Raw genomic sequence first — 17,983 nt, forward strand, 5'->3', positions numbered from 1 at the left:
TACGCCGGCTCTTACACACAGTGCTTGTCGGCCGTAAGCGTTACACTCTCCCCCGCTTAAATCGCCGTCCCCGGCGAAGGGCTATCCCATCCCACTGCTGACACCAATGTAACGCCACGGGGGCTCAGGCGGGCGCCCTTGCCGCATCTGGTCGGCCCCATCCCGACTGGAGGCTCGAACCCGGGACTTCCGCGTCTCTCTGCAGCGACCTAGCCCCGTGAGCTAAAGAGAGATCTCTCCACAGCCCAGTAGCTGTGGTCCTGCTATCACAGGGAAGGGCGGTGACGTCACCCGCTCTGGTACGCCGGCTCTTACACAGTGCCTGTCGGCCGTAAGCGTTACAGTATGTATTTTGTACGTCGTGGCGTTTGTTTGTTTTGCACCTTAAATCTATAAGTCGTGTTAACAGTTTGTGTTTGCTCAGTTACCAAATGTTGATGTTGATATTTATCGTTTGCTAGCATTACAAAACCGTGACGTAGCGCACCTGCAGCAGGCGTTACGAAATGTGAGAAGCTACTCAATGAAGACAAGCCAGCGCGTGGACCCCTCGGAAGCCTGTCATATGACGGGAGCGTGCGATGACGTCACCGTCATCGCACGCTGGTGAGATCCGAGGTGGGCGAGAGCGAGACTGTGGGGTGAGATCAAGCGCTACAGTCCGGACGGATGATAAGCGAAATAGAATACTCTTACTGACGCAGAAGTGAGTTTTGGGACTATAAAACATTGCTGATAATTCCAGAAGGAAAATAACAAGGTAAGAACACGTACGTCCTTGTTTTGTTTGTGTGTAGCTGCGAAGCTCGTAATAAGGTGTGTTTATAGGATGATCGCAGAGAGATATAAATAGGGTTAATAAAAACGATGGACATTAATGGCAGTCTGTGGAAGCGAGAGCGAGTCGTGGTACAGTAATGATCCAGGTGAGGTGACACTGATGTAGCTTCAGCGCACCGAGGCCCCGATCGAGCGCCTGGAAATGTGCGGCACCGCACTGCAAAACACCAGCAGCGCAAGGTGTGATATAACTATGAATGATACGGTAGCAACACATAAAGGGACCTAAACATGAAAACAGCGTGAAGGCGAATGCCGACTCTCGGTGTATAATCTGCCATGCCTGGCAACTGCGCGAAATGAAAGCTGATTAACGGAGAGAAGCACCTTACAGTCGCTGCTCTGCCCATTTTATTCGGCAGCTGTGACACACATTCATTAACGGTTAGTTTTCACGTCTCAGTTGGTGACGTCTTGCCTGTCCGGCACATCCATGCATAATCAGGCAGCCTCTTGTGGGTCTCCGGAGGCAAACTGAAGCGAACCGAGACCGGACAGGCAGAGCCTCCTCCGCCGGGCGCGTCGCTGCAGCCCGAAGCAACATGGCTGTAGGCCGGGAGCTGGGCTGCCGGGGAGCATCGCGTCCGTGTCTGGGCAAGCAATCCGCTTTCAGCGCCTGGGTATCCCGCTTTTAGGAATGGGAAGGAAAACTCATTCAGGTCCTTTGAAGGCAGTCCTTTAATATTACATCTGAGAATTCCGACGTTTATGAATTATCCATCGGTTGCTTAAGCCTGGTTCTCTTTCCCTTTCAGCTGTCCTGTCGCGCACCGTCCGCGGACAGTGTGGTGGAAAGTAGACAGGCGGCAACTGAGAGCTTTAATTAAGAAATCGATTTTGGCCTGTGTTGCCTTTTCGTGTTCGCGACTTTGTTTTTTTCCTCCTCTCTTGACCAGCCAAGGTGCTGGCTCACAGCCCTGAATGCTCTACCGTGCTGGACCGCAGTCCGGTCCGGTCCCGCACCGCTGCGGCACAGTCCAGTACCGCAGTGTAGCGTGTGGGCCCGACCTGACCCGTCCAGAGGCGGAGGTGGTTGACTGAATTTCTACTTTAGAGTTACGACAAGACAGCTGTTTTCTCGACAGAGCCGATCTTTAGCGTGCGATTAAAGTCTTCTTTGATTTGCGTTTCTAAACCAAACCGTTTTGATGTGTATCTATGAGAGAAACCCCCCGGTGTGTAGTTTTATCCAGCGGTTAACCGGCTGCAGTCAATGTTTACAAGCGCTTGGCTCAAACATTTTAAGTTCTCTGTTTCAGTCTGTCTAAAGCACGTTAGACGGGGTTTTCTTTTGAACAAAGTAGTGGCCTTCCGGGCCGCTGTGGATATTATAAACGAGAAGGGATTATAATGTCTTCCCAAGAGGGGGACACCCTGCCATGTGATGTAACGCACTCACATGGTAGTCACCCTTAGCTAAACAGAAACTGATCCGCCAGAGGGGCTTGAACGCTTCCTCGGTTACAATGATCTCAGTGTCGCTTATTAATTTACAAGCCACCTCTTCACACAACAGTCTGTGACAGGAGCCACTGAGGACAGTACAGTATGCCGTCTTATTCCTTCAGACTGTCATAAAAACTGCAAAGCTAATACTAATCTGCTAATTAAGTCTTATCAACATTCAGTACAATGCGATAAGAACTTTATTTCAATTCATGCTGGATCTCTGATGTGTTTTGAATGACTGTATAGAAAATAGTATCTCAGGAGTTCATTTGTGACTGGATTAGGTGTGGGATAAATCCAATGCATTCGGGAAGAGTTTGTTCCCCTGCTGTATGTGATTTTTCAAAAGTATTCAAATAAATTGCCATACTTTAATGTGTGAATTACAGTAGGTCCCGTCTACAGAATTTGTTTTAAATACAACATTCACAAATTTTAGCACATGAGCCACATGCCAGGTATCTGTAGGAACTAATTTCAGGAGTGGGCAAACATGGATACAGATACAGAGTGGAAGACACAGCTTGTTCCATACTCCCACAACCCTTTCCGTAAAGAGAGGGGCCTCCTCTTCTGCGTTTTCAGTGCACTTTCATGGAGTTTCCACTCGTCCTGTGGTGTATTTCTAACATTGTCTTCATGTGACAAGGCTAATAGAACGTGAGAGGTCTTTGAGGGCTGGGAGGTGGAAAAGATAGCACAGAAAAAGTCATTGTGAAAGTGAAACAATTGAAGCCCAGAGAACAGCAGCAGGGAAACATTATGAGAACACCATTTCCTGGAAGAATGGCTTTGGAGCTTCATTTGAGTAGGACTGTGTCTGGTTGAATTCCCACCATAATGGTGCTACAGAGACCGCGGTGTTAAATCGGAGCACTCCTTTTTTAAAACGAGGTGTTTCTACATCACCCGTAGCTACTAAAATAAGGTTACAAGACGCCACACAGAAGATGACAAAGGTCATTGCCACTTTATTCCCTCATTCCTGTGTTTTGAGTCGACACACCGCCGTCACTCAAGTGTACTCTCTCCAGTTGACAGAGGAAAGATTTCTGCTTCTCTCCGTGACCTGGGAAAAGAATCCCGGTGGGTAGGCTGATTCAGGTCCGCCACAGGTTGCTTTCCCACGTCTTCTCTGGTCTGAAGGAACGCAGCCGAGAACTGAAACAGGCCTCATCTGAACACCTCTGCCGCCAGGTGTAGTTCTGTCTGCAGAGAAAATGAGGCACCGTGCTTTAAAGGGTGTGAAAGGGTCCTGCATAAAACTTGATATATCGATGCCACCCTGTATCAAATCCACTGTAAAGAGAAAATACTGTAGTGCTTTCCCCTGTTTTAAGGGGGTTTTAATGGGGGGTGTTGTTGGGCGCTGCTGTTTTTCGCTCGAGGGTGCGCCAGTAAAATACCCAGCAGTCAGCTGGTACCAGCCCAAGGCACTCTGGGTAAAAGCATCAGCCTCAAAGCAGAATAATAAAAAATAAATTAATGAAATTAAAAAATGAAATCTAAAATTTTCTTTCTGTGCTGACAGCTACATTAGGAGGTGTCGCTCATCTTTTCTAACCACACGACTCTCTGTAGGTGTGGCTGTTTGTGTTTATTTTCTGAGTACAGCAGTGGTGAAGACCTTGAAACTTTTAATGTCTTTAATGTATTTGTGCTGTTTTTTATCTAAAAATATGAATGCATTCCTTTGAAGAAGTGGAAACTTGTTTTTAACTACGATTTTTTTACTTCTGTTGGAATTGTGCACAGTCTTATACCCCATCCTCACAGATACAGGCCATTAAACCATTTCTCAAAAAGCAGTAATGAGAAATGAGCGAGAGCTATATCATATTGTTCTTTAATAGCCACAGCTATTAGCTAAATAGAAAACACGTACTGCTGTTCAGGGCTTTGGCTATATATTCCCTTTTACTGACCTCTGGCAACTGGATAAGTTTTCTAACAGGTTTATTTTAGAGGTAGCTCTTAATTACACAACTACCCAGCGATAAAGTGATAGTATCTACAATAATATTTAATGTTAAGTGAAAACTCTTATTTGGCGGGATTTCTTTAGAGGGGGACCATATATGTCTCCTGCCTTCAGGCCACAGCCTGCAGTTGAGGTCTTATTGTGTCGTCTCATGTCGTGACACCCAGGCTTCTCTAGATGTGGTTATTTCATTCAGAATAGCAGTGAACGGTAGGAGACATTGCTGTGAGCGTTAGTGCAGTCCTGCGTATGCGTGTTTCAGGACTCTCTGCGTGCTGTACTGGAGAACACGTGAAACCATTGGTGGTCAGCAGAGTGGCGGCAGTTACAGTATTTCATGTGCTCAGTGTGGTGGATTGTTCTCTTCTTGGCAGCTGTACAGCTGTTTGGGGGCTTTTCCTCTGGGAACGAAGCTGTTCCTCCTCTCCGAGTGCCTTAAATGCCAACGTTACATGTCACGGCACCCAGCTCTTCCCGTCTGCCACCTGTCTGCTCTTACACAGGGCAGCTGTGGAGAAATAACAGGCCCCTGTGAGCCTAAATCATATCCCTTCCCTCACCTTCATACGCTCAGAAGTCCTGGATAAAAGCCACACACCTCTTCCCAAAATACAAGAGGGTTTGCATATTCCGTCAGCAAGTTTCGTTTTGTCCGAGACTAGCTAAATAGCATTTCGTTATACCATATACCATGTATATGAGTGTAATGACAATAAACTTGAACTTATTACTGTCAGTAAAACGGAATGCAGTTACTGCTTGTGGTAAAAGTAAATAAAGTTACACTTGGCTCTTCCAGGGCAGGCCTGACGTAATAGACAGTGTTACCAGAGATTTGCATTAACGTCATTTATACTGCAAGTACTTTTTGGGTTAAAGACCAGATCCCTTAACAATAACTATTAGGATGTTATCCATCTAGTTTCAGCCACCTAATTGTGCTCTGACACGCATAACATTGTTCACCTTGTAGCAAGTTAATGCCTCACAGCTAATCCTCTGCTGGACTACTTTAGAGGGAGCAGAAATAACATCAGGCTCGATCTCTCATCCGCTCTGGTAAGCGGATTTATTTTTCTTTAATGAAACAGACTTCTGTGGCAACTGATTGGTTTGGGGAGATCGGGAGAAAGACCACAAAGACAAGAGTGGTTTTTTTTTCCGTTGGCGCTCTCTGGAAAGTCTTTTTGATCTTTATCCCAGCTGTCACACCATCAGAGTCCATCAGCATTGAGAACTACCTTGAAGAACCAATTTCATTTTTTTCCCCAAAGGATCACAACAAATGGTTAATTTGCAGCAAAGAAGAAACTTTCCAGATGAACCTACGTGACATGTTATGAATTGCCAAAGAGGGGAAAGGCACACCAATGACTTGGACAACAGCAGATCTGATTTGTTTATTCAGATGCCTTTGTATGAAACGAGTATTGCCTGCCTTGGTGAAGACTGTTATTGTTGGATCTCCCCTGAGACAGGTCAAGGAAAAACTTGCAAGTGTGGAGTTTTGACAGTGAAGGGAAAGTGTTCCGGCATTCCCTGGAAATAGGAGCACTCTGTCATTAAGCATAAAGGCAGTGTTCATGTGTCCTAATCTGACCTCTGAAGGAGGATGTGTAGAGTGTCCCTGGGACTTAAGGGCTTTAATCTTTCTCCTGGAAGTCACCTGTAACTGTAAGGTTTTAGATGATGTTTTAACCTTGACTCCTGGAGGCCGAAGGAGCTGGTGGGAGTCCCAGCCAGCTACCCCCACCCCCTTCTCGGCTGCACTCAGCCAATCCTGCATTAGCTAGCCAGGCACGGTTAGCTAACGGCGAGAGCCAGGCTCGAACCCGGGCTCACGGAGCTCAGCGGGTGCCTTTACCGGCCGAGCCACTCGGCTGGGCCTGGCTGTAGCACGTTTAATGGTGGAGGACTAGTCATTGATGGAAGAGAATGCCTTCGGATAGTTCTAGTTAAACGTCGTGAATAAAAATCAAAGTGCATTTGGGAGGAGAAGAACACGGAGATCTCAAAACCGCCGTCTTTATGGGGAAATTGAAATACTCCACATTGTCGAAGTACTTAATAATCATAAACTTTATTTTTATATAGCGGCTTCTCAGAGTTTTTTACACAACAACAAAACAAAAAATACACAAAATATATGCATTGAATATACACAATGAGAGTATGGAATACAGTAGGAGCAAAGGTGCACACGGAACCATTTCAATAAAAAACCCTCTAAAAATGAAGGTTTTGAGTCTGGATTTGAAAGTGATTAGGGAAGGTGACTCTCTGATATCCTTTGGGGCGTAACAGGAGAAGGCCCTGTCGCCCATAAAGTGTAGACAGGCTTGGGGGACAGACGGGAGACCAGGATTTGACAAATGAAGGCTGTGAGGTGGGGAGTAAATCAGTACAGAAATACTTAAACCTGGGAATGTACAGTTGGAGTGAAATGGTGGCAATTCACAGGGCTTTGTGGGTAGGTTCCACTGTAACAAAATGAAGGCTCTGTGGTGATATCTGGATTGAGTATTGGGTGTTTTTCACAAGTGCTTGAAGTTTAGTCAAGGGGACTATCTTTTTTTCAGTAAACCTAAGTTAATGTGGTGATAGCATTGAGCATTTGAGAGACTAACATGCAGCTTCCTAAGAACAACAGCAGATGAGTACAGGTGGTTACGAAAAGCATGTAATTTGTTTTCAGTGCTGCGGACTTTGAGACATTCTCAGAAGGAATTTCTGAGTTAGTGTTGGTTACGTATTGTAGTACATGAACTTGCAGGAATCAGCCACAACCACAGTGAGGTAAAGACCTTGTCTTGACATGCTGTTATCCAAGCGAAAGGTAGTGTGTTCACGGAGTTGTTGTTTTTTTTGTCTTTGACAAACATGCAGTTTATTTGTGAAGCACAAAGAGGGAGCGAGCTGGTGTTTACAGTCTGTAGTATTAATCTATACTCTGTCTGGAGCCAGTTGCCTCATGGCTCAACCACGGTAGTCACACAGGAAGTCAGGGGATTATGGGAAACTGTGACCTAAGAGGCAGACCTATCAACAGCCTTAAAGATCTAGAAGGAACTAAATAAATAATGTGAACTAACCTGAAGATTTCAGTTGAGGTGACATGCAAAAATAGAAGTTGTTTAAGATGCCTTGCAAATTCTAAGTGATGTATGCACATTATTTTCAACGGAATGTTACTCTGTCTTCAAAAAAGTGGATACACTATTTCTTTGGATGAAGACTTTATCCTCCTTGTTGAAGAGTATAAGGTTGTTGGGGTCATCTTCAGTCTCTTTTGGAACAATGCTATGAAAAATGTCACTTCAGTAGGTTAAACAACCTCAAAAAAAAAAAATCCAGAGCTTTGCTTCTCGCACATCAATATTAAAGACCTGTCCAGCTTATTTCTGGGCATGCCGACTCTCAGAGAGACTTTTTAAAACAGTTCCCTCACTCTGCAGTGTATAGATTCCTGGGGAGAAAAAAAAAGGGAACACAGTCCATTGAATTTTATATCCATTAAGTCCATTCAATCTCATAAAAAAATTAGATTGAAAATGCAATTCTAATAATCTGAAATCAAGCCACTTTAAAACCTCCTGCCATGAAGCAAATGTGTTTTAAACTGGGGAGGAGTCCTTAGGAGAACACTGGAGCCTCTGTGAATGGGTACTGTTTTCTCCTGCTGGGTTTCTTTGCCGACAAAGGGAAATATAAACCTAGTTTAGGAACTCGCTCTCAAGTGTTAAAAGTCGCTAACATTTCCACTGTGTGTTCAGCTAAGGTGTTCTCACTGGCGAGCAGGAATATTCAAGCTTTGCTCTTAAAAGGGAGAATGGAAAGTGTAAGACGGCATCATTCAGAAAATTCACAGATGCAAAATGTTAAGCATTGTGTGTGCTGTTTTTCCTAACACTCATAACTCCCTTAAATCCTCTGATCACCTGGCTAATAGCTGAACTCGGCAGATTTAAACCTACTTTGAATATACAGTATGTGCACGATGATATGGAGCAAATAAAGAATTGTGTACATTTGCACAGCTGCACACTTGGTTGATTTTTCAACTTGTGGTATTTTGTGTAAAGGTTTTGAGTTCTTTGAACTGTTTTGAAGCACAAAAAAGATCAAATCTTAACAAAACTGCGGGCTTGGTTCATTTTTAATTTGCTAGCCAGGAGGAGCAGAGCAGTGAGGGAGGACATGCTTTGGTAGTGGAATCTAAGCTGCTTCGCTTGTCAGGTGGAAATGTCCCCCATTTTCATGGTGTTGGAGAACCTTTCTTGATGAGCAGATCTCTGTTCCCTCTCAGTAAGTTTGCAGTAGTAATAAGTGATACTGGATTTAATTATCAAGTCTTTAACGAAGAGCAAATCCACTGTTAGTGCTGTTGGAGAGTTTGACAGGGGGTGGAGAGTGTCCCAGTATTTCAGGGAGCCCCAGACGTGCGTGGCCATACCGCCTTGCTGTGTGTCCCCCTCTGAAATAAGCTTCAAAGCAGCTCGCAACCCGTTTGTGTTCTTCAAGTTAGATTCTAAGTGAGGTTCTCAGGTGGTCGTTTAGTCGTGCACAGAAAAAAAGCAAATACAAATACAGCCTTTCCACTCTGCGGTACGAGCTCAGCCTCAAGGAGTTAAAGATGTGTGAAATAAGGAGCAGATCATAACAGCGAAAAGTGATGAGGAAGTTGTAGGGTTTTCAGGTGCTTTCCATGGGTGACGTAAGGTCGCATGATGCCAATCGAGGTTTTGGTAACCCATGACTTGTGACCCTTGTACTGCAGAGAACTGTTCACAAGGGAGAGCGACCCAGTAACCCAAGGCAAATTCAAAGCTGTTTCAGCAGGGCAGCCCCTCAGAGTGGACTCCACTAGCTTCAGCACCTTAACAAAGGTACAGGTGGACCTGAATAATCCTCGTTTATTTGTTGGACTGAGAGGAAGAGAAACTGGGTGCTTCTGTTGCCAGTACTTGCATCTCCCTGCCTCAGGGATGTTGTTGTATCCTGTCTCTGCCTGTACATAAAAAAACTAGCGGTTAAATTCAGTGATACTGTTAGAAACCCTTTCTGCCAAGTAACTGTGTCCCCAGGTGAGAATGAATATAAAGTCTTTGGCTTTTTTCTTATTCATTGTACAGCACTTCTCATTCCTAGTGTGGAAAATAAGAAAGTAAGAATGTTCTTTCAGATGAGAAGAGGCCATTCAGCCCATGTAGCATTTAGTAGCTAATTGAGATCCAGCAGTTTCCAGAAACACACTAAAGTAGTATGACAAATCATAGCTCTTGCTCACCAGTTGGTGTTATAGTACACCAGGTGACACTACAGAAATCATGCAATCCAGGAACATCTGGACATCAGCCCATAAGAGTGAAGGCAACCTTTGCCAGTAGCTGAAAAAATACATCTCATCTTCTGACATGAGCTTATTGTACCATTTCCTCTGGAATTTGCTTTAAAGAAAAGTGGAAGTTCTTGTTACTGGCTGAACCACAGATGCCAGTTCTGGTTTAGACAAGGATGGTTGATGAGTTGACATAGATCAGCTTCTTTTAACTTGAGCTCAGATATATGAGCTTTTCTTATTTTGCCAAGCAGTAAACTGAATTATGTTGTGAGTGAAACTTTAGCCTTCGTAGCCAAATTTGACTGATTAAGATAAGAGCAGAACCAGAAAAGTGTGATTTTTACCCAAAACACTGGGGCGTAAGGATGCAGCCAGTTAACGAACGTCTGATCTTGAAGCGTACACAGCTGAGTTTCACTCTTGCTTCCCGGAGATAGTCAACAAAAAGACAACAAACAGCTGATCGGTGGTTGAAAGGCTGGCAGCCTGCATATAAAAAGCTTGTTGGCAAAATCCGTTCCAAGGAACGTTCAGCCAGACGAAAGTCCCATCCGAAACATGCCCTGTTGTGTACTGTCAGTGATTTTTAAGTAACTGGCTTGTGAGTAAATATACCATTTTCTTCTCTTTTTCCCTGAAGGTAACTCAGAACATCCAGAAAGATGTCTCAGGACAAAAGCTACCATGTTCCGGGAGAAAATAACCCGCTCCATAACCCTGTGTTTGGCGCTCCAAACCCAGCTGGATTCATGGTGCCTCCCCCCAGCTATGGGCAGAGTCCCCCTTCGTACGGTGGACCAGCCCCCACTTACGGAGGCCCCGGCTACCCCACGGATGCCTTTGGACAGCCCGCGTTTCAGCAGGGGGCCCCCGGCTTCGGACAGCCCGCTTATCCTGGCCAGCAGGTCCCTTTCCCACAGGTGCCTTTTCCACAGATGCCCTACCCACAGGGCCCCTACCAGCAGGGCCCCCAGCATCCGGGGTTCCAGCCCCAGGGCCCCGCTCCCCACACCGACGACCCCTCCGGTGAGTGCCAGGCCGGAGACTGTCCTTTATCCCCAAGCCAGCTGTCGACCAGTGTTGGCCCTTCTTAGCTGTGGGGATTACATGTGATTCAATTCAATTCAGTTTATTTTCATATAGCGCCTTTCACAACAAGGTTGCCCCAAGGCACTTGGAGGGATCAGGCCTTGGGGGAGGGGGTAGTGCAGGATCCCTCTTTATCCTCTGCCTCTTAGGTGACCAGGCTTCAGAATTTGCTTAATGATCCTCTTCAAAGAGAAACACGACAACGGATTGATAGTTTTTCATTAATTGAATGACGGGGGGGGATTCAGTTTTCAAGAGCCACATAATGTATTACGTTTTTGGTTTTTGCTTTGTAATTGAAGGATTTAGTGCTGGTGATGCCAATGTATAAGTGATAGTATTAACTATTCCTAATGGAACATCTGAGTTCATGCCAAGTCTCCGGAGACTTCAAAGTTCCTGTTTAATTCTCAGAATCAATTTAAGGTTGCTGTTTAACGTTATGGCCCTTATGAGTAATGATTTTTTTGTAAAAGAAGTTTCCTTGTTACTAAGATATGAGCTCTTTCTAACTTGTAGTTCTGTAATGTACGTGTGATTGTGTTCAGTCCCGCTCAACAGTCCTGGTTACCATGGGGACGTGCCTCCTTACTACGATAATGAGGAGTTCACCACTTCAACCTGGGAGGACAAGTCCATTCGACAGGCCTTCATCCGCAAGGTGAGCAAGCAGAACAGAGCTCCGGCCTTCAGGACACAGCTCCTTAACATGGATTTCCAGAAGCGAAAGAAAACATGACTACTGTAGAAGTTCATAAAATGCCAATACTGCAGGATGTTTCTGAAACTTAAGTAGTTAAACTGCACTAACAACTTTCAAACTTCTGCATTGCCTTTATTTTATCAACCATTTAAATGTCAGATGAATGTAAGTTATAAACGTGGAGGTGCCCAGTGTTAAACCTTCTGAGGTTTTTATTCTCATTATGCGGTGGAGGGAAAATTCAAAGTGTTTGCTATCTACACCGTGTCCAGACAGCACTCCCATTCCCTCACTGTTGATACAGTGTACCTATTATGAAATATTGTACCCCAGAAACTGCAAAAAAAGTCAAGGTAATTGCAAAGCCATCTTATTTAGCATACAACGTCATTCCAAAGTGAGAAAAGTACAAGACTTGGTTATACTCTAGAAAATGAATTTAGAGTAGAAAGCAAATGTCTTGAGTTTCATACGCAAAGTCATGTCTGATGGTGAGATATTGGTAATCTGTGCTCTAAATGATTACAAGACCTCAAGATTGCAATGATTACAAGATTAAAAGATTATTATGCTGATTATGTGATGGCCAGGCCTGCACATAAGACACATTTTTAATTGTGTGAAAAGGGAAGAAAAACGCAGCTTATATTTTAAAAGTCGTGTAATGGCTGTGAGTTTCTTTGGGGTCAGACGTCCGCTCTCTTATGATGTGCTCGGATTCCGCTCCACGTCCATGCAGTCTAGAGCCGGAGGGAGCCCGACAGGCCCCCGTGGCTCTGAAACTGAGTCTGTTTTTTCCCCGTGTTGCGTTCTCCAGGTGTTCATGGTGTTGACCGTGCAGCTGACGGTGACGTTCGCGTTCGTGGCGATTTTCACGTTTGTGGACGACGCCAAGCTCTTCGTGCGGCAGCACCCCTGGATCTACTATGTGTCCTACGCCACCTTCCTCGTCTCGCTTATCTCGCTGAGCTGCTGCGGGGATTTCAGGCGCAAGCATCCCTGGAACCTCTTGGCCCTGGTGAGTTATTATTTTCGACTGCCCTCTGTTTTTTTGCCAATACACCAGCAGTTCTTCACCTGCCGGTGTCCTTGGTTTGGAAAACACTGATGCTCCAGTAATTATAAGTGTCACGTGTGTACGTGGACAAGGGAGAGAGATTATATTACCCTTCTGCTTATAGTTTAATAAAGTAGTATAAAATAGTTTTTGGCATTCATTTGAAGTGTGTTAGAACCTGCAGAGCTTTGCACAGAGCAGCTTCATGTTGTGTAGTGGATCAGCTACCAGTCTGCAGCTCTGATCCATCAGACTGATGGCTCGTGAACAACCCTGAGGTTTGGTGGAATTGGAGTGAACCCAAGCCCTCACGGTCCATGTTGTCCCCTCTGTCTTGCAGTCACTCCTGACCCTGAGCTTGTCCTACATGGTGGGCATGATCGCCAGCTTCCACGACACGGACTCGGTCATCATGGCGGTGGGCATCACGGCTGTGGTCTGCTTCACCGTCGTGCTCTTCTCTCTGCAGGTGCGTCCCCCCACACCCTCCTCTTTCTCCTCTGCAGTCCTCTGCTCCGCTCCCGGCTGCCTGGAGCTGTTCGTGGGGTGTCTTCTCTTACTTGTGTTTCAACTATAGGAAAACACCTCAGACACTTGAGTGATTTATCCTGGACCTGCCTGAAGGTCTCTCCAAGTTTTACAGTTAATTACGCCTGTTGTTTTTTGTGTTAGCTCTCGTTGCCTGCATTATAAATAATGTTTTAGTGACAGTCAGTAGCAAGTGTTGGCCAGTCAGTGTTCTGTATTGGGGCGGAGGGCATAGAAACTCTTTAGAGCTCCTGACACTCTTTAGGCACACGAAAGCAAACCTGCTCACACAAACAAGAAGCTAAACCTGCCTGCAGAAAGTGCTGAAGGTTAGGTTCGTCTGGTATGCATTCAGGTCAGTTGCTTTACCTTTTGTTCATTAGGTCCACTAAAGTGAGCCTGTCTGTTTTCCCCTATTAAACCTGGGCGTAAGTGAAAGTGCATGGCTGTGTCCCAAATTCAGAAGCACAGCCAGGAGACGCCAGGCGCTTCACTCAGAAGACATTTACCACTTCATGCACTGTTCTAGAAATTGTACGCTCTGAAATGTGACAGTCTTTCTAAAGATGTCAGCTGCAGCAGCCAGCGTAGCAGACTTCTGTAACCTGGAAGCCTCGCACACAGGTTGGAGATGCGCAGTTCCGGCAAACGCCACAGGATGGCAGCCACACAGCTCGTAACGTCTCTCCTTCTCCACCGCAGACGAAGTACGACTTCACGTCCTGCCGGGGGGTGCTGTTAGTGTGCCTCATCGTGCTGATTCTCTTCTCCATCATCTGCATCTTCATCCGGCACCGCATCCTGCACATCGTCTACGCCTCCCTGGGAGCCCTGCTCTTCACATGCGTACGTCCCGTCCCGCTCCGTGCAGCTCGCGTCGCACAGAGTTTAACAGGAGGGAAATGTCCTGCGGCCCTCTTTTCAGAAATCGCTTTCAAGCTGAGTCAGGTTCATTTGGTGTCCCAAGAAATGAGCAAGATTGCCTTTTAAACTTCCTTGAGCTCCCAGTTGTCTCCGGTTAGACACAGCCGTGTCACGTGTGGAATCAGGATAGCTGACGTGAAAAGTCTCTGGTCACAATCATGGTGGATAAGACGTTTAAACATCGCCGTGGCTCACGATGGGGACTTGGGGACACCCGGTCAGTTCGAACTGTCTTTCTCCTCCACTTGCAGGACAGGCTCCGTCTTGCCATGACTCCTCCAGAGGGCTGTAGTCAGGCCCCGTTTGGGCTGACTAAGCTTGTGTGTTTCGTGTTGGTGCCTTTGTGTTGATTCTAGATTGTCCATTCTGGGTTACAGGAACACTCAAGACGTTTGAGCACTCCTTTTACTAATTAGATTCTTTATATTGCTACAAACGGGGGAGTTACAAAAATGGAAAAAATCAGGAATAAGCCGAGCAGATTAACTGATAAGGAAAATAATCATAACCATCCAAGATTTTTGCCAATATTATATATACCTGAGAAATTGGTATAATTAGAAGCTTATGGGTTCTTGGTTCTCTGGTGAAAAGAGTAATTCAGGCACATGGGGTTAAACAAATATTTATTAAAAATACACACACTAAACGCATCATAAACGTATAACAAACCAGTTATGTTATTTGCAGAACCCAGAAAATCCCCAGGCTGTTACCTAGTATTCAAACTCTTATACAGTATAATGCCTACAAGGGCTCAAAGAACACATAAGCTTCCTCCAGAACTTACCAAAATACAACTTGTGGTCAAATCTCTCTCCCTCTCTCTGTAAACTTTAATGCCACGAAATAAACAGGAACCTATTTCCCTATTTTAAAAATGCATGCACTAGCCAGGAGAGGGCGTTTTTTACCGAGGGATTCATTACACAGGAATTCATGAGATTCTCAGAAACACTTCCATAGTCAAATATAGCTTTAATATTATTTTATTTTACTACACAACATGGTATATACTGTACATTTGTGCCTCCAATTCTGTCCTTCAACATCTGCTTTGTTCTGTTTTTTTGCAGTTCCTGGCAGTTGACACCCAGTTGCTCCTTGGAAACAAACAGATGGCGTTGAGTCCTGAAGAATATGTGTTTGCTGCCCTCAACCTCTACACAGATATTATTAACATTTTCCTCTATATTCTGGCCATCATTGGGAAGGCTCGAGAATAACTCAGTGGAGGAGATGGATGGAATGTGAAAGTGTTTTTTTTTTTTTCTGCAAAGCAACAGAAGAAGTAGAAGTTCTCTCTGAACATTTGATGTGGAATTGGTTATGTATGCTCATTGCCACATTATTTCAGCCAGGCAACTTTTACATCTCTGCAAACTGCAGAATCGAAGTTTTAAGATTTTTTTTTCTTTAGGATCAGAAAAAAATCTTTGAAGTATGTACAGTAGCTGTATATTAAAAGCTGCTTGTTTGGACTAGGCATTTCCCCCCCAAAGTCATTCCTTTCTGCAACAGGAGGCTGTGTCAGCCGTAGCTGAAGAAGTGTGGTATACTCTTTGCCTGTCCCTTAAACTGGGTGCAAGTGACAGGGCTCAGAATGGACAGAGACAGTAGACGTACAGTAAATGCAGTGCGAGAATCCATTGCCATGTGCCCTATTAGCACATTCAAGTATGTCTTGGTTTGAATGAAAAATAGTCTCTCAGTGTGTAAAAAGACATAATATTGATAACATTCTGAGATTCTGGAGAGGAATACCCTCTAGAGCAGTTTTTCCTTCTGCTTCTGACTGTTTGCATTGCTGGAAAAAAAAAAGAAAAACGCAGAGCTGACTGCTGTGAAACATTGGCAACCAATGCTGAACCTACTTAAGAAATTCCTCTTGGCTAACTGATGCCTCTGCATTTTCTTATACGTACAGTTACCGTGTACAGCAGTCAAGCACAGTTCATGGGTCAAAAAGCAAGACAATGCTGAGCTGTAATGTAAATCTATTCATATGACTGACTTGCCATTCTGTTGAATCGAATCTGTTAATAGTAATACAACTGAGATGATCAATTCTTTTCTGGAGACAGATCTGATTGAAGAAAGCTATTTCATCACACTCTACCTTGCCTGCTTGTATGATGAGACGTTACTGCATACTTCTACAATATCTTCGACAAAAATACTCTTATAGAAAAAATAACTTCCGTACTAATCTCTTAATACTTAAAGCGGATAATAAGCTGATATTGTACAGTAATTCAAAAATAGCATGGTCACCCATGGATTTCCTGACTTGCAAGATTTGAATGTTCAGTTTCCATTTCTTACTCCTTTAGTTATCATATTACTGTTTTATGAGGTATGTTTGTTGTAGATCTTTATAATTTAAATATGAAGGGTAAATATACTTCAGTTCCTTTGAGTTTAAACTTCTAAAAATATAAATGTAGAGGGTGGTTTAATATGCATTTGATTTTTAATGTTAATATGCACCTGAAACCTGCAAAGAGACATTTTAAAATGAAGGAATACCTAGACTTAACATGTTATCTTTGAAGTTACAGGTTACTTTGCATCTCGTTAACACGCCATGAACTATTGGAAAGGTAACAGTACAAAGTTATTTCTCAGGCAATAGCCTTTTTGGATTCCTCCTCATTTTTTCAGGCTCTCAAGTAAAGACTTGTTATTTTGGCTTCTTTGTAGTTTTTGTGTAAAGCCTAGAATTCCCAATATAGATTAGAATTGAACTGTTTTTAGGAGGAGCACTTGGGGTTTTTTGGAGTGATCTTTTGGGGTGTTTTTTTTTTGTCTGGCTTGACACTATAGTGTTATAACACTCTAACTGTATAATTGGCAATGTTTTCCATCAGTATCGTAGTGAGCAAAGGTAATCAGTCTCAGCTGAGCCTAGCTGGGTGTTATTCTGCAGCTCGTATGTGTTTGAATTCTAGATCGTAATGAAATCAAGTGAGAATTTCACCAGTTTACTACTAACCATTTAAAAAACTAACTTCTTGATGACCAGAAATGATCGGACACATCGGACCCTAATTGTAAAAGAAAAGTAATCTTTGGAAAATATCAGAACAAACAGGAAAACAGGTTGGGCTGAAGGAAAACTACAGAGTAACTGTTTTGTTCACACCCCTAAGCTGCTGCTGCATGAAGACTGTGAAAAAAGCAATTGAATCCTTACAAACTCCCTGCGTGCAAAATGAGGCGAGTAGTGGTCTAGCTGAAATGCTTAAGACATGACTGGTTCTAAACTAATGTGATCGACTTTGTCAGTATTGCATCCCAACAGGTGTGACTTTTAGACAATTTGAAGCACTAATCCTACATCAAAGCAGGTTTCACTGAATCCCAAATTAGTGTGTGGATCCCAGCAAGCATCTTGAACTTTAATCCAAAAGGTGTACGTGTTTTGCATTTTGTAACATGTATTTATTACATCTGCACGATCGTTTGTGTGTGTTCCTGCTGCATTTTTGCAGCCAGTTAGGTGCACACCTGATTGATTTTAAAAAGCAAAAATGTTGTGTAGCTCACTAGTTTTTCGTTTTTGTTTAACATTTTTATTTGTATGAACATCTATTTAAAATGTATGTATAGGTTTTCCTTTCAAGCAGTAGGTTGATGTGTAAAGTATAAATATTGGCTTTGTAGTTCTGTTTGCACTGTAAAACGGGCTCATTACTGAAATGAGAGATATTGAACTACATAGCTGTTTGCTTTTCATTAAAAGAGTAATAATACGTTAATACGAGTGTTGTCTATTTTTTCATTCATGTTTGATATTGTTATAAAGGTGTGCTGTACTTAACGGTGGTATTTTTTTGCGATGTACAGTATTTAGCTGAATCATCCTTTTTTGGTTTCCAGAAAAAGCATTACAATCTTGCTACAACCTTGCTTTTAGGGCTAAAAGACAGCAAGTAGTAAAAGAGTATTTGCTGTGATGCTGGTATTAGTGCCGTTCGAGAACTTTAGAAATTACTGTGCGTGTAGTCTCCACCCAAGTGGTTCAGACGATAAACACACTCCCAAAAGTGCGTATTGGAATCGGTGACC

General features: G+C 43.8%; 1 protein-coding gene across 3 annotated transcripts; it reads left to right on the forward strand.

The window, feature by feature from the left end:
• The first annotated feature begins 579 nt into the window (after positions 1–579).
• On the forward strand, positions 580–17,673 carry LOC148651161 (protein lifeguard 1-like). Of its 3 annotated transcripts, XM_088601122.1 has the most exons (8): positions 580–760; positions 9,048–9,156; positions 10,252–10,637; positions 11,249–11,361; positions 12,221–12,421; positions 12,801–12,929; positions 13,691–13,834; positions 14,989–17,673. In XM_088601122.1, the coding sequence occupies exons 3-8, from the start codon at positions 10,274–10,276 to the stop codon at positions 15,136–15,138; spliced, it is 1,101 nt and encodes a 366-aa protein (XP_088457248.1). In that variant the 5' UTR covers positions 580–760; positions 9,048–9,156; positions 10,252–10,273; the 3' UTR covers positions 15,139–17,673. The 3 variants fall into 3 exon arrangements, with proteins under 3 accessions (XP_088457248.1, XP_088457247.1, XP_088457249.1); XM_088601121.1 differs by lacking the exon at positions 9,048–9,156 and having other exon boundaries at positions 582–760; XM_088601123.1 differs by lacking the exons at positions 580–760; positions 9,048–9,156 and adding an exon at positions 1,313–1,499.
• The last annotated feature ends 310 nt before the right edge of the window (positions 17,674–17,983 follow it).

Source organism: Lepisosteus platostomus, chromosome 12 (assembly GCF_059453375.1).
Source record: "Lepisosteus platostomus isolate fLepPlt1 chromosome 12, fLepPlt1.hap1, whole genome shotgun sequence".
NCBI lineage: Eukaryota > Metazoa > Chordata > Actinopteri > Semionotiformes > Lepisosteidae > Lepisosteus > Lepisosteus platostomus.

Excerpts from the sequence above, each read along its gene's own strand:
- LOC148651161 (XM_088601122.1), top strand. The coding sequence starts at position 10,274 with ATGTCTCAGGACAAAAGCTACCATGTTCCGGGAGAAAATAACCCGCTC. Across the intron at positions 10,638-11,248 it reads CCACACCGACGACCCCTCCG|TCCCGCTCAACAGTCCTGGT; the intron begins GTGAGTGCCAGG and ends GATTGTGTTCAG. Across the intron at positions 12,930-13,690 it reads TCGTGCTCTTCTCTCTGCAG|ACGAAGTACGACTTCACGTC; the intron begins GTGCGTCCCCCC and ends TCTCCACCGCAG.